This window comes from Hippopotamus amphibius, chromosome 6 (genome assembly GCF_030028045.1).
Source record: "Hippopotamus amphibius kiboko isolate mHipAmp2 chromosome 6, mHipAmp2.hap2, whole genome shotgun sequence".
Classification (NCBI taxonomy): Eukaryota; Metazoa; Chordata; class Mammalia; order Artiodactyla; family Hippopotamidae; genus Hippopotamus; species Hippopotamus amphibius.
The window spans coordinates 53,643,914-53,659,439 of record NC_080191.1 but is presented as its reverse complement, the minus strand read 5'-3'; the positions used below and the strand labels follow the sequence as shown (position 1 = coordinate 53,659,439).

The window sequence follows — 15,526 nt, the reverse complement described above, 5'->3', positions numbered from 1 at the left end:
AAAAGAAAAAACAACTTGACATTTTTGCTGGTTATTTATAGTAAGGAATACCTACTAAATACGTTCATATGTACATATATACACATACTCCAGAGGTATCAATACATTTATTTGTAAGTAAGTTAGAGTTTTAAAGTTTTAACACCTATGTTAAGGAAACTAACTCCCTAAGTGTTAAATTTTAGGTTATTTTGAGGCGAAGCAGCATAACCCCTACATATTTATGTAAATCCTCTTCACACCAAACAAATGAATGTAAAGAAAATATTGTATTACGTTGAAATGGTTGCATGTACTAGTAATTCAGTATTATGCCTCCAGTTTAAATCTATCATCTGTTTTTTAAAAAAATATAGCTAATAATATTTAAAAATATGTTCATACTCCTAAAGCATTACAGGATTCTATTGTTTAGAAATTTTTTACACATTTATATTTGCATGATTATAGGATGTGGAAGACAGAAATATAGATTATCACATTCCTGTATGCTTTTGTGAATGTCTTTAAGTACTCAAACTGCATACATTTTACTGAAATAATCTGTCACTATTTCAATAACTAACTTCTTTGTGAAACTTTTTTATTCATTATAGAAGATAAAGATGCAAATAATAAAAAAGAAAATGACTTAAAATACCACCCCTTTATTGATAACAACTTTTAATATTTTGATATATTTCCTTCCAATCTTTTGTTTATCTACTTTGTAGATTTTAAAGTGCTTCAATACAAATATGTCTACAAAATACCCTACAAAAGGATAGGATGGATAGACAGTTCAGGTCAAGCACCCTTTGGATGCCTGCTATTCCTTGCTGGTACTGCCACCTAATGGGAGAACTTGGTCATTCCATCCAAGCCTTGGAATTTGTTCTAATCTGTTTTCTCCGTATTTAATGTTTGTAAGGAGAAGACGGCACCTAAGAAACAGAGTCAGAGGAGATCAGGTGTTTTTGGCAGCAGGGATGAAGTTGATGGAGAGAACTAAGTTCTTGGAGGCCACAGTGGGTGAACTCTTGCTCCATCACTTTGGTCGAGAGGCACACATGAACTTGAATGAATTAGCTAAAGGCAGAGTAGACACCAAAGGCCAGTCTTCTTCCTTAGGTTCTAGTCATGGCTCTGCCTTTAGAACCCTGAGTAGGTGCTTCATGTCTCTGGACCTCAGTTTCCTCATCAGTTAATAAGGGCTTCAGCCAGATGACCTCTAAGGCCCTGTCTAGCCTGGTGTCTGTTTCAGGGAAGGTAAACAGCCTGGTGCTTATGCAGGCCTCCATCAGCCCTTATCCATGCTAGATATTGCTCCGCGACCCCTCTCTGTCTCCTGGGGGGTGAGGACTCAGCCTCAGAATCTTTTTGCAAATAATGCTCCAAGCTGCCACCACCAGTTAGTGGGAGTTGGCACCCAATCTGAAATATATTTGCATCTCTCTTTTTTTTTTTAATTTTTTGGTCTCACTGCGCAGCGTGGCAGCATGTGGGTCTTATTTCCCAGCCAGCGATTGAACCTATGCCCCCTGCAGTAGAAGTTCTGAGTCCTAGTCACTGGACAGCTGGGGAAGTCCCTGCATTTCTATTTTTGTTCTTTTTGATAATAAGCCTTTGACTTGACCTATGAAAATGTAAAAAATGGAGTTTCACAGATGGAGAGAGATTAATATCTAGTTTTTATTTATAATATGTATTATTTTTTATAATCACTAAAGTAATATGTATTTACTGTAGAAAACTTGGAAAATACAGAGAAATATAAGGAAGAAAATTTAAATCATCTAGCAAAGTTCACCATTAACATTTTGTTGCATTTTCATCCAGTTATTCTTACTTGCATACATACACACATACGTTTTTTCACTTTTAACAAAATTAGGATGTTATTTTTACAAAACTTTTATTTTTCTCATTTATGAGTATTTCCATTTGTTGTTAAATGTCCATCAAAAACACAAATTTTAGGAAATTCCCTGGTGGCACAGTGGTTAAGAATCTGCCTGCTAATGCAGGGGACACGGGTTCGATCCCTGGTCCGGGAAGATCCCACATGCCATGGAGCAGCTAAGCCCGTGCACCACAACTACTGAGCCTGTGCTCTAGAGTCCTCAAGCCACAGCTACTGAGCCCACATGCCGCAGCTACTAAAGCCCGCGCACCTACAGGCCATGCTCCGCAACAAGAGAAGCCACCGCAATGAGAAGCCCGAGCACTACAGCAAAGAGTAGCCCCTGCTCGCCACAACTAGAGAAAAGCACAGCAACGAAGACCCAGCACAGCCAATAAATAAATAAATAAGTATATTTTAAAAAATCAATAAAGCTACCAAAAACCCCCCACAGATTCTGAAAGTCCAAGGTAGGAATTTCCTGGTGGTGCAGTGGTTAGGACTGTGCTTCCACTGCATGGGGCATGGGTTCGATCCCTGGTCAGGGGACTAAGATCCTGCATGCCACTCGGCACAGCCAAAATATTAAAAAAAAAAGAAAGAAAAAAAAAAAGAAAATTTCCAGGGTAAAGAAAGTGGGAAGAAAAGAATAGAACCTTGAAAGTGTTAGGAAGAGCCCCCACAACACGTGGCTTCTCTTTGGACAGCAGCCTCCTCCTCCCTCCTCTTCTTTTATCCCTGAGACCACCAGACTGGAATCCCCAGCGTCTGATTTCATGTGATTTAAAATTATGTTGTACTCAGCATAACATAAGTAGACTTAAAAATGCATTATTGTTTTTGACCTATGCTTGAGTTTTACAAGGATCATCAGCTAGTACAGTGAATATGGACAAGTTAAGTTTTCTGCTGCCTTCTTCTCCCCACAGACTTGTAAGAATAAATAAGATTTAACTCATTGAAGACATGCTAGAGATACTAAGATTAATACTGATAATGTAGTACAGAGAATAAGGAGATGCAGTTTTTCATCTACCACATTAGCAAAGGTGGAAACATATCCTAACAATGCTTATAGGAGTAGAGAGAAACACATCTCACATACTTTCGGTGGGATTCTAATTAGTCCAGTCTTCCAGAGGGCAGTTTCTGAAGCCTTGAATGTATGCCTTGACCCAGTTATCCTGCTCTTGGGAATTTATCCCAAGCATGCTACTAAGGATAGAGTTAGGGGTGTGTGTGAATATTCAGTTCCACCATTGAATGTACACTCCGTCCTCTCAGAGCCACAGCGGGGCTGGCGCTTGCTTGGGATGCAGTAGCACAATGGCTGAATTGTTGTTGGAGGTGGTTGCAGTTGTAGAGCCTGTTCTCTGTGTGGTCCAGGTCGTCCATTAACAAGGCTGTCCTCTTGAATCGACCCAGCCGAAGAAAAGAAATCTGGTTTCTAGCTCTGCAGAGTGCTGAAAAAGAGGTGGTGTATCCACATTCACACTGAATCTGTTTTTGTTTGTTTGTTTGTTTGTTTTTAATGAGAATTCATGTTCAGCCCAGCAAGTTAGCTAAATTCTTTAAGGATCCAGACTGAAGCATGGACTTAGGAGAATGCAGTTTTTCTGCGGAGGTGAGGGGTTCTACCTGCACTTTCTTGGATTCCCGTGATAAATATGCCAAAGCCTCACTGTTTGACTTTTAACTCTGGAGGTAATGAGTGAGCAACTTCAACCTTTGCATTATTATGGAAAGTATTTTATTCAGAGAGGACATTCTCACAAAGGATATTTAAAGGGGTTTTTTCACATGCCCCATAGTTCATGTTTTTTTTCTGTTGGACTGTCTTTATTCTAATTGAGAAACCATTTTGAAACAGCACTTCTGGGAAGGTGGTTTGAATGTGTTGAAGCCTATTAAGCAGCACAGCTGAATAGTTTGTGATGTTCCAACGTGGTGGCAGGAATCAGCTGGATTTTCAAATGAATGGAAGATCCAGTAAAAGGAAATGTACTTATCACAAATGAAGATAATCGGATGGTTCTTTCCATGGAGTTATTTTGAAGGGAGTAGGTCCTCTTCCATTGACCCACTCACTTCTTTGGAAAACGTCATCTAATGAGCTATAATCGGCAGACGCCTTTAAGCATACCCAAGTATTTGGGGGCACTGAGAGGAACATTGGTCTTGGAAAAGGCACTTCCTACCTTCTACGAGGTGTCAGTCTAAGAGCTCTGGTCACCGTAATGGGGATTACATAATTTTATTATTTGAAATCTATACATGGTTTATACAGTAAATTCTTTTTTGTGACATCTGACCCACTTGGGTCAGCCCCAAGGCACCACTTGGTTTTAAACAAAATGACATGGTTCATTTTGTTTAGAAGATATTTGAATACCTCCAGCATTCTGATAGGATTAAAACATTACCCTCCAGCCGAATACAAATATGTTGTAAACACTAACAGTTTTCTTAGCCTGCCTCCACCAATGGACTTGGAACTCCTTTAAACGAATCTTTAAGTTGTAGAGGCTTTTTCAAGGCTGCCTAGTATAAATAACATGAAAACGAGCAAAGAGGATACCAATGAGCTTTATGGCTATAACGAGGCCTAAATAACATTTCCAGTATGAGCAGACCAAGCGTCACTGGTTAGCTGTGATCTCGTCCTGGTACAATACGGAGCATTTCCTGAAGAGGGCTCCCTCTTACCTGTTTTGCAGATATGCAGTGTGGTCTACCAGTGAATGGTGAGACAGGACAATTCTGTTGTCCTCTGTTAGTTGGCAGGTGGTCACAGAAAGCTATAGGACATTGTGGAAGGCAAACCCATGTGGTAGCCACTTCCACTGCTGGTTTTCCAGCTTCCCTGTAGAACATGTCGCATATTCTTTGGCAACTGAAAATGAAATTTAAATAACTTCCATCCAGCTTCCAACTCTCTCTGTGAATGCAATAGATCATTCAGAAGAGGGTAAAAATAATTTCGTAAGACATTAACCCTTCTAAAAGGATCATTCCCAAAATGAATTATTTGCATAAGTAAATGGTGTAATTGTTTTGCTCTGACTGCTGCGCTGGTTAGAGCCTATGATAGGATGTGTGTGAGTGAGGCATTTTTCTGTGCCGTTCTGTATGCTGATGTCTAGGAAGAGTGAATCAGGCAGTCTGGGAAGTTATGGTAAGTTCCTTCAAAACATGTAGAAAACAGAAATTCACATTTCACTTACCAAGAGGGCAGGGCACGTCCCCTAGGAAGTTCTAGAGTCCATGGCAGTTGTGTCTTCTGAAGTCTCCTGCGTACACTGCCCTCTCCCTAATACCTGATCTCTCCCAGATCCTATATCGATGGCTTTCTCTCCCCAGGAAATGAGGGCATTTAAGAAAATACTCTTCAAATGTGACAGCTGAAGACTCAAAATGAACTTGTATAGTTTTTTCAATGAACCCACCTCCAAGGCAAGGTCCCCTTTCCAAGAGCAATTAACCTATTTCTCTACGGCATTACTATTAGAGCCTTGTCCCTTTCCTAAGGAAACGTGTAAATTTGTGATTTTGCCTAGATTTGAGTATTAATTTGCTAAGATATGAGCAAGTAAATATGGTGTCGACTGTAAGTTCTTAGAGCTGTGACTTTGAGAGCGGCATGGCTCAGGGGAAAAGCTCCTGCTTTGAATCAGTCCTGGGTTCTAATTCCAGTACCACTGATTACTAGCAACCAGGTAATCAACGTCTCCGAACTTCATGTCCTTACCTGTAAGAGGATAATGTCCTCTCACAGTGTTGCTACCAGGACTGCATGAGATGTTATGTATAAATATAATTTCTGTCTCTCAGTAACTGTTAGCGCTATATGGATTTTTGCTAGACCATTCGAGTCTGGTGGTAAAAGAGCTACAGACCCATAAGACGGTTAATTCAAATCAAAAACGGAAACAGAGTAGGGGTGGTCCCAGTCCTGAGTTCCTCTTCAGAAATAAGAGGCACAATCTCTCATGTTCACTGGAAAGAGACAGAAGGGGAAATTGTGAATGCAGTTATAGGCATATCGCATCTTGTTACACTTTGCAGATATTGCACTTTGTACAAATTGAAGGTTTGTGGCAACCTTGTGTTGACCAAGTCTGTTGATGCCATTTTTCCAATAGCATTTGCTTACTTTGTGTCTCTGTGTCACATTCTGGTAATCCTTGCAATATTTCAACTTTTTTTGTCATTATTATTATATTTATGGTGATCTGTGACCAGTGATCTTTTTTTTATTGAAGTATAGTTGATTTACAATGTTGTGTTAATTTCTGCTTTACAGCCAGGTGACTCAGTTATATATATATATATATTCATTCTTTTTTTTAATATTCTTTTCCATTATGGTTTACCATAGGATTTTGAATATAGTTCTCTGTGCTATATAGTAGGACCTTGTTGTTTATACATTCTGTCAATATACATAAGAGCTTACATCTGCTAACCCCAACCTCCCACTTCATCCCTCCCCCAACCCCTCCCCCTTGGCAACCACCAGTCTGTTCTCTATATCCGTGATTCTGTTTCTGTTTCATAGATAGGTTCATTTGTGTCATATTTTAGATTCCATATGTGATATCATATGGTATTTGTCTTTCTCTTTCTGACTTACTTCACTTAGTATGATAATTTCTAGTTGCATCCATGTTGCTGCAAGTGGCATTATTTTGTTCTTTATTGTGGCTGAGTAATAGTCCATTGTATATATGTACCATATCTTCTTTATCCATTCATCTGTCATTGGACATTTAGGTTGCTTCCATGTCTTGGCTATTGAGAATAATGCTGCTATGAATAAAGGGGTGCGTGTATCTTTTTGTATTATAGTTTTGTCCAGATATATATATGCCCAGGAGTGGGATTGCTGGATCATGTGGTAATTGTATTTTTAGTTTTCTGAGGAAACTCCATAGTGTTTTCCATAGTGGCTGCACCAACCTACATTCCCACCAATAGTGTAGAAGGATTTCCTTTTCTCCACACCCTCTCCAACATTTATCTGTAGACTTTTAAAAATATATATTTATTTATTTTTGGCTGCATCAGGTCTTAGTTGCAGCTCGTGGGATCTTTCGTTGCGGCACGTGGGCTTCTCGCTAGTTGTGTTGGATGCGCTTAGTTGCCCCATGGCATGTGAGATCCTAGTTCCCCAACCAGGGATCAAACTCACAACCCCTGCATTGGAAGGCAGATTCTCAACCACTGGACCACCAGGGAAGTCCGTTATTTGTAGACTTTTTAATGATGGCCATTCTGACTGGTGTGAGTTGGTACCTCATTGTAGTTTTTATTTGCATTTCTCTAATGATTAGCAATGTTGAGCATCTTTTCATGTGCCTGTTGGCCATCTGTATGTGTGGCCAGTGATCTTGATGCTACTATTGCAAAGAGATTTCAACTCACTGAAGGTTCAGATGATGGTTAGCATTTTTTAGCAACAAATTATTTTTTATTAAGGTGTGTACATTAATTTTTTAGATTTGTGCTATTGTACACTTAATAGACTACAGTATAGTGTAAATACAACTTTTTTATATGCACTAAGAAACCAAAAAATTCATGTGACTCAGTTTATTGCAGTAGTCTGGAACTGAACCTATAATATATTTGGGGTATGCTTGTATTTTGTATTTTTCCACTGGGTGAAAGACAAGCCAGTTGATCTCCTGAAAAGAATTGGAGATTGGTAAATTTTGATGTTTTTATTCCTGGCTCATTATTTTTAACAAAATTAGACATGAGTTCCCAGCCGTGTGATCTTCCCACTTCCAAATTTATTACTGGGGAGAGTACTCACTGAGTGCCTTTCACTGTGCACTCCTGTGCTCATTATAGCAACCTGATGATGTGTCCAGATCATTATCCACATTTCTAGATGAAGACACTGAGGCACAGAGAGGTTGAGACCCCAGACAAGGTCACACAGCTAGTAAATGACGAAGCCAGGATTTAACTTAGCAGTCTAATACTAGCCCCAGCGGGAGGATGGCGTGTGCAGCAGGCCTCACTGTGTGCTTGAGGATAGCTACAGAACCAGGAAGCCACTACAGCTCCCTTGAGCACTGCTTGTATGTACTTTCTGTTAGGGCATTAGAAACACAGAAGAAAGAGATCTGTGAGCACTGGAGTAGTTGGGTTGGCTACTTATAGGGCTGTACTATGACTTTCTGTGCCCTAGGCACTTCATGGGCCCTTCCTCCATTAAAAAAAAAAAATATATATATATATATATATATATGTATATATACATATATGTGTGTGTATATACACATATATATATACATACATATTGAATATGTATGAATATATACACATATACCAGCTGGATTCACTATTGTATAATCATTATCATTATATTCCTGTTTTTTGTGATTTTTTTTTTTTGGCCGCACCGCCCTTGGCAGTGAAAGTGCAGGGTCCTAACCACTGGACCACCAGGGAATTTCCTGTTTTTTGTGATTTTAAAATAAATGAAAGGGAATTTCCTTGGCTGTCCAGTGGTTAGGATTCCATGCTTTCATTGCTATGGCCTGGGTTCAGTACCTGGTCAGGGAACTAAGATCCTGCAAGGCAAGCATTGTGGCCAAAAAAAAAAAAGATATTAAAACATTTTGTGGGCCCCTAAAAGTACCAGGGGCCCTGGGCTCTGTGCGCATTGTATCTAGTGGGTCAGCCCTGGCTTTGTGATGGTTGTGGACATGCAGTCATGCTCCGAGGAACTGAACTTCTGTTGGTCCACAAAATCCGAAGGTGTTGAAATCACCTTGCCATGTGGACCAGAGCCTAACTTTACTGTGGCCCCAGTGCTACACCAGCCCTATTGTTTAGATTCAATATTCCCTGTCCCCATCTTACTGGGACACAGGTATCCACAGCCTCCGGTGACAATCACTTTCCTCCGTGGACTGAGAAGCCCAGCTACGGTAATAGCTGCTACCTGGCTGTCTCTTTCTCCTTTGGTTCCACGATGGTCACTGTCTTCTTTTACAGGCTCACACTGGCTGCTCCTCTTCCTTGCCCTCCCCTCACTTTTCTGGACGGGAGTGGGGATTCCACCACTACAGTAAAGTAGATGAGGATAGAAATCAATTTGAAAGGTGAATCTGGTTCTCTAGTCTACAGGAAATTGCTTATGCGTTAACTCATCTCTCTCCTTCTCTTTGGGCTCAGAGTTTACAAAGTAAGCCCAAGTTATTGGCTGTATTTAGGCTGGCACGTTCGGTCTTTTAGAGGCACACTAGAATGTAGTGATCCTGCCGTGGCCTTGGCCAAGAGGAGCAAACACGGGCTGATCTCACTGCACTGATGCTGAGTGAGTGGGATGAGTAGCGTCTGCAGACACACTCCACTAGGAGTGTCTGAAAGCAGAAGGCCAGGGAGGAGCCTCTCGCAGTTTCCGAGCCAAAGGTGATGGAGACCTGAGGCTGCGTGTGGCAGTGAGGACAGAGAAGAGGTCTGCGTGACGTGGTGACTGATGGGATGAAGGGCTGAGTGAACAGGAGCATCGAGGATGCCTTCATGAGATAAATGTGCTGACAGTCCCTTCTGTTTAACAGCATCAACACATGACCTCAGTGTGCCTTTAACATCATTGCTCTTCTGGCTCTCGTGGGTATCTGAAATAACTCTGCAGTTTTCCATTTTGCAGTTGATTTTTTGATCCTTAGTAAATTCATGTATATTTCTTATTACAAATTACCAAAGAATTTTATGTACTACTTTTGAACAGCCTTTAGTTTCAGGTGTTATGAACATTTCTGTTGATGCCATATGAGTAAAGAAGCCTTAAATTATTTTTGTTTCTTCATAAAATTGCTCATGTCAGCAGATCACTTCCAATTCATTTCCATTAAGCATTATATTTTGCAAAAATCTCACCTGCAACTACACTATGGTCTGAGGGTAACTCCACTAATTCATTAATTACAATATCATCCGTATAATAAGCACACAACTGCTGTGAATTCCTAGATGACAAATAATAGAATGACACAGCCATGGCTCATCAGAACCTGAGGTAGGAAACCTAAGATTTGCTCTTTCTTTATATTTGCTCTCAGTAGTCCATCATAACTGAATAGAACAGTTCAACAATTAACAGCCTATCATTAAATCAGAAGTGCTGGTTTCCACCAACAAGCCGTTAGTTTAAGGCTCAGCCCGAGTTTAGGTCTCAGCCCTGTGACCCACTGACTACTTGAATAAACCTGGGTAAGCACTGAGCCTCTCTGAGCCTAATCAGAAAAAAATGCAGCTATGACTGCCTGCCAAGCAGCGTTGAGGTAAGAAAGTGAAGTAGCACGTCTGAGTGCCTTATGTATGCTCGCTGTTCATTTCCTAAAGAAAAACGTTTCTGCATTCCATGGTACAAAGTCCAAGACTTACCTGTGACTTTTCTGGCTGAGGCCTTTCCTTCCTTCTCTGGGTGGGGAGGCAGTTCTGGGACAGTGTGCTTGTTCCCCTGTTTCTCTGTCCAGTGGTTTTCCACTAGCCTCACACTCCGCTTTATTAAGTTGGTCACATTAGTTACCTCGTGTTTTAGTGTCAAACATAGGCCTATGTTTATTGGCAAAATAAAGCCTGTAAGTACTTTATTTAAGTCCATCCTCAAAAAATATAAGGCTGTATTTTCATGTGTGTTCCCTGAAGTTTCTGACGTACCTTCAATATGTTTTATTTATTTTCCGTAGAAAGTGGTTCCTCAGGGAAGGACAGAAAAGAGGAAAATTATATTTTTGAGTCAAAAAGCAATCGAGGAGGAGGGGAACACCCAGCCCCGGAAGCAGGTAAATGTTTACCTTGGAAATTCTTTGCAGAGTAGAGCATGTGCAGAACCACACACCCTGCAGCTGAGGTTATTAGATGAATCTGCTAGAGTTCATGACAAGAACAGGGATCTGTGGGTCAGAAGAACTGTATATTCTCATCTCCTGTATCACACTTCATCTTGGGGCTCTTGAACTAGTATCTTTACGGCTTTGGACCTCAGCTTCCTCTTCTATAAGTCGACTGGACTGGATAATCACTATAGTCCCTTCCAGGTGTAACATTCCATGGAACGAGTAATACCCAGGACATAGTGGTTAAGAACCAGATGCCAAGGTTCAAATCCTTGCTCCATCACTAACTCTGTGAGCTTGGGCAGGCTATCTTCTCTCTCGGGATCTCAATTTCCTCATTAGTCAGGTGGACATAATAACTGTACCTGCCTCACATTGCTGTTAGGGAGAATACACGGGACAGTCATTACAGGGCATTTAGCATATTGCTGGGCTCATGCAATAAGCCATATAAATGATGGCTGTTGTGACTGGCATCTGTGGTCAGCGAGGGCAGAGGTCTTAGAGTACCCAGTTCTCTCTTCAGGTGCTCCAGTGACGAAAAGACAGAAGACAACAGGAATGGGCAAAGGGTGCAAGAGGTAGGGGGATGTTTAGTGAGTGGAAGAAGAATACTGTAATTTCATAATTTTGGTTATTTTTAACTAGAAAGAAAACACTTTCAACATAGTCCTGTAGAAAGGTAGGTTTTAATCTTAAACCTCACAAACCAATTAGTAAAAGAAAATTTAGGAGAACAAAATATGATTATTAAGCTATAGATCTAAACATTGAGAAAACTTCCTTTTTACTTCAGAAGTAGTCTTTGTAATATCTGAACAATAGTCAAGTATAATTTTTAAGTAATAGATGGCTAGAGTAACCCAGGTATCGAGCACCTAGATGCTGCCCAGTCTGCTGGCCTGCTGGACTTAGCCTGTCCCAGGATATCTGAATAAAAAAGCCCGTCCCCTGTCGACATACAGAGAGAACGGGCTGCCCCCTGCACCCATGCCCAGGTGTGTCCAGAGAGCCCCAGTTCTGATTGCCCGGTGCCTGTCCTAATTGTTACATATTTAAGTGTCACTCCCAGTTTTATGAACAGAATACCCAATTCAGCCCCTTAGCTGGTTTCTGAGAAAACTGTTGTGATGTGTTTTAGAAGGGATTGGGAAATTTTAAGTCTCAAATCACCTAAACTAAAAACATTGAAGAAACTATGCCAGTTGAGTGTTTAAAAGTCGAGAATAATTTTCAGTGTCCTAGCAAGTATTTTATGGGAGACTTCATCTTCTTTGTCATCAGAGCATTAATCAGGAATCAGATTTGACAGTTCAGCAACCTCCTGTCTGACTGGCACACAGAAAATTCCCCTAAATTATATGCGGTTGTATTGTTGCCGTAGCCACCTCTGAGCCCCAGACTTGGGATTGGGGTCTTCAACCACAGCTCCATTCTCCTGCAGCCTAAACACTGATGCTTTCAACAAGTTGCAGGGACTTCCCGGGTGGCACAGTGGTTAAGAATCCACCTGCCAATGCAGGGGACGCAGGTTCAATTCCTGGTCCGGGAAGATCCCACAAGCCGGGGAGCAACTAAGCCCCTGGGCCACAACTACTGAGCCTGTGCTCTAGAGCCTGCGAGCCACAACTACTGAGCCCAAGTGCCACAACTACTGAAGACCATGCACCTAGAGCCCATGCTCCACAGCAAGAGAAGCCACCACAACGAGAAGCCCACACACCACAATGAAGAGTAGCCCCCGCTTGCCGCAGCTAGAGAAAGCACTCGCACAGCAGTGAAGACCCAACTGAGCCAGTTAATTAATTAATTAATTAATTAAAACAACAACAAAAGAAAAAGAAAAAAACCATTCAAAAAGTTGCTTGCATTTAGAAGGGCAGCCTCTAATCATTTTCCTGCCCTGAACAAGCAGAACCGGGGCTGGGTGTTGGGTTCCAGTTTGTAAGAGATGGTTTTGGCTTCTCAGGGTTTCTGTGGGGGTTGACCAAAGTCTCTTTTCCGGTCCAATTCCTTTGTAATATATCCATCTTCTGTGGCTCGTAGAGGAAGATGCAGGGGGAACTGACACCTTCAGGTCCAAAGTTAGCCCTTTCAAAACTCCTTTCCTCAGGCTCGCCATTAGGAAACTGGAACATGCCAGCTCTAGAATCAAATTCTAGACCGTTGGTTTATCACAGGTTTTACTCTTTCACAATTGTCTGTAGGAATACGGGCCTCACCCAAAACACTGTTTTTTCCCAGGAGTCACTAATGCAACTTCTTCATCCCATCCTCCTGAACCCAGACACTCCCAGACTGTTCTTGAGAATCTTCTTCAGAAGTTTTACCTGGGATGCTACAAGGACACCAGAGCTTGAAATGCCATTAGTACGTACTCAGCTCCAGGCCCTCTTATGTTGGAGAGGAAGCCAGCTATACCTGGGACTGGTTTTAAGCTCAGAAAATCAAAGCTCTCCGGCGTGAACTTCCTCATTTACTTACCCCCGTATATAAACACCTGTCTGTACCCACCCTCTCTTCATTTCCTCCAACACTAAAGGAAAAGGTGTCCCCTCTTTCCAAGGTCAGTCTCTCCCCCGAACCTTCATTCAGCTCCTTATCTCCTCACATCTGTTTCTCCATCATTTACTAACTCCCAGTGTTTATAATCTCTACTGGTTCATTCCCCTGGACACATTCAGATCTCAAAATATATTAAAAAACAAAACAGCATCCCTCAGCCTTCAATCTCCCTGTAAATGAATTCCCAATTGCTAAGTGCAGTGGCATCTCCAGGCTTCTCCTCACTTGACCTCTCCTTAGCATTTGATTCCGCTGACCACTTTACTCTTGAAATAGCCTTGTCCCTCTGCTTCTAAGACTCCCCTCTCTGTTGGTTGCCGGCCATTCCTCCGATGTGTCTCTTTCTGTGCTTTTTGGTTCTCTTCTTTGTCTGCCTTCTTAAATATTGGTGTTTCCTAGGGCCTTGTTCCTGGCCCTCCATTCTTCTCCCTTTCTCTCTGGCAGTCTCACCCACTTTTGTGGCTATAACCACCACCTTAATGCTAAAGGCCCTCACATATTTAGGCCCAAATAATCAAAGAGTCTAATTGAAAGTTCTACCTGGATTGTGCTATGGGCATCTCAATTTGAAACTGTCAAAAAATAATCTCCCTCACCCAACCCAGACAAGTTCCATCATACATCTAAATCACTCAAGCAAAACTCCTAGGAGACTTCCCTGGTGGCACAGTGGTTAAGAATCCGCCTGCCAATGCAGGGGACACGGGTTCAATCCCTGGTCCAGAAAGATTCTAACGCCGTGGAGCAACTAAGCCCATGCACCACAGCTACTGAACCTGCGCTCTAGAGTCAGGAGCCACAACTACTGAGCCTACCGCACTGCAACTACTGAAGCCCGTGCACCTAGAGCCTGTGCTCCCCAACAAGAGAAGACTGCATACCACAATGAAGAGTAGCCCCCACTCACCACAACTAGAGAAAGCCCACATGCAGCAATGAAGACCCAATGCAGGCAATAAATTAATTAAATAATTTTTAAAAAATCCTAGGAACCAGATACATGGACCACTCCTTTTTATATCTGTACTCATATATAATTCTACCATAGCAACTATAATACTTTATTATATCTTTTTATTTAAATGTCTGTCTACCCTAGACTTGAAGTCGTTGAAAAACAATCTCATTTAACTTTGGAGAAGTGGTATACCATAGTGGTTCTGGAACTGTGCTGTCTGGGGCCACGTCCTGACAGTTACCATACTTAGACAAGTCACTTAATTCTCAATGCCTTAGTTGCCTCGTTTGTAAAATGGGGATGATAATAGGAAGAACTCATATGGTACTTGTGAGAATTAAATTACTTAATCTATAAAGCCCTCTTTATTATCTTTGATTACCAGTGTCAGGCACATGGCTGTTAATTTATACAAAATGAATGAATACATAAATGAAGGAAAATGTTATAAAATCTTAGCTTATGCAATGGAGATTTTTGCTCCTCTAGTTCCACCAGTTGGCAAGACCCCTGTAGCTCAAAATAGTTCTACCACATCATCTCCAAGCCTGGCCTGACTGCAGAGCAGATCAGACTAAGAATAGACCCTGCTGAGCTTGATAAGAAAGACTGATCTGGGGTACACGTTGTTCTTTCCAGACTCCTGAAAGGCTCTAAAAGCTGCTTCTAGTCTAGGTGTCTAGGATCAACTCCACATGGAATAAACTTATGAAGGAGAACTAGAGATTTTTTTCCTCAAGTTTTCAATAGTGGTTCTACTGGCTGTGAGTAGGTTCTCTGGAGTTAGGAAACAGAAATTTCTTAAAGCCCTAACCAGAGCAAGAAATCAGGAGTTGGTCCATACTTACGTTAATGGAGAATGACATAAATGTAAGCTATGACTACAATGAAAATATTTCCTATGGTCACAATATCTTTACAGTTGTCTATTTACAGAATGTCTATTACAGTCAGATATAAAGGTAGCGTGACTGCAACATTTGTACCCACTGATGGCATATGAATTTTATAGGAACCTGGTACAGAATTTGGTTTTAAGGAAGTCTTGGTTTGAGACCTAGACCTGCAATTTACAAGCTATGTCCTCTTAGGCCAATTACTTAATCTTTCTGCACCTCAGTTAATCTGCAAAATGGAGGTAATACAAGTACCTACTTGAATTGTTCAGAGTAAATAAAATAGTGCATGCAAAGTGCTTGTCATAGATTGTAACTGTTATTGCTGTTAATCCCTGACGTACCCTGTTCATTTCTGACCTTT

General features: G+C 41.2%; 1 protein-coding gene across 5 annotated transcripts in view; it reads left to right on the top strand.

Annotated features, from left to right (window-relative positions):
* LRP11 (LDL receptor related protein 11) overlaps window positions 1-15,526 on the top strand; it is a 51,995-nt gene that overhangs the window by 29,590 nt on the left and 6,879 nt on the right. For 2 of the 5 annotated variants that reach the window (XM_057739325.1, XM_057739322.1), the window contains one exon: window positions 10,594-10,689. The exons of 1 other annotated variant lie outside the window; for it this stretch is intronic. In XM_057739325.1, coding sequence (XP_057595308.1) covers window positions 10,594-10,689 — 96 coding nt within the window. Of the gene's footprint in view, window positions 1-10,593; window positions 10,691-12,987; window position 15,526 lie in introns of those variants that run through there. 2 more of the 5 variants (XM_057739323.1, XM_057739327.1) reach the window with 2 other exon arrangements.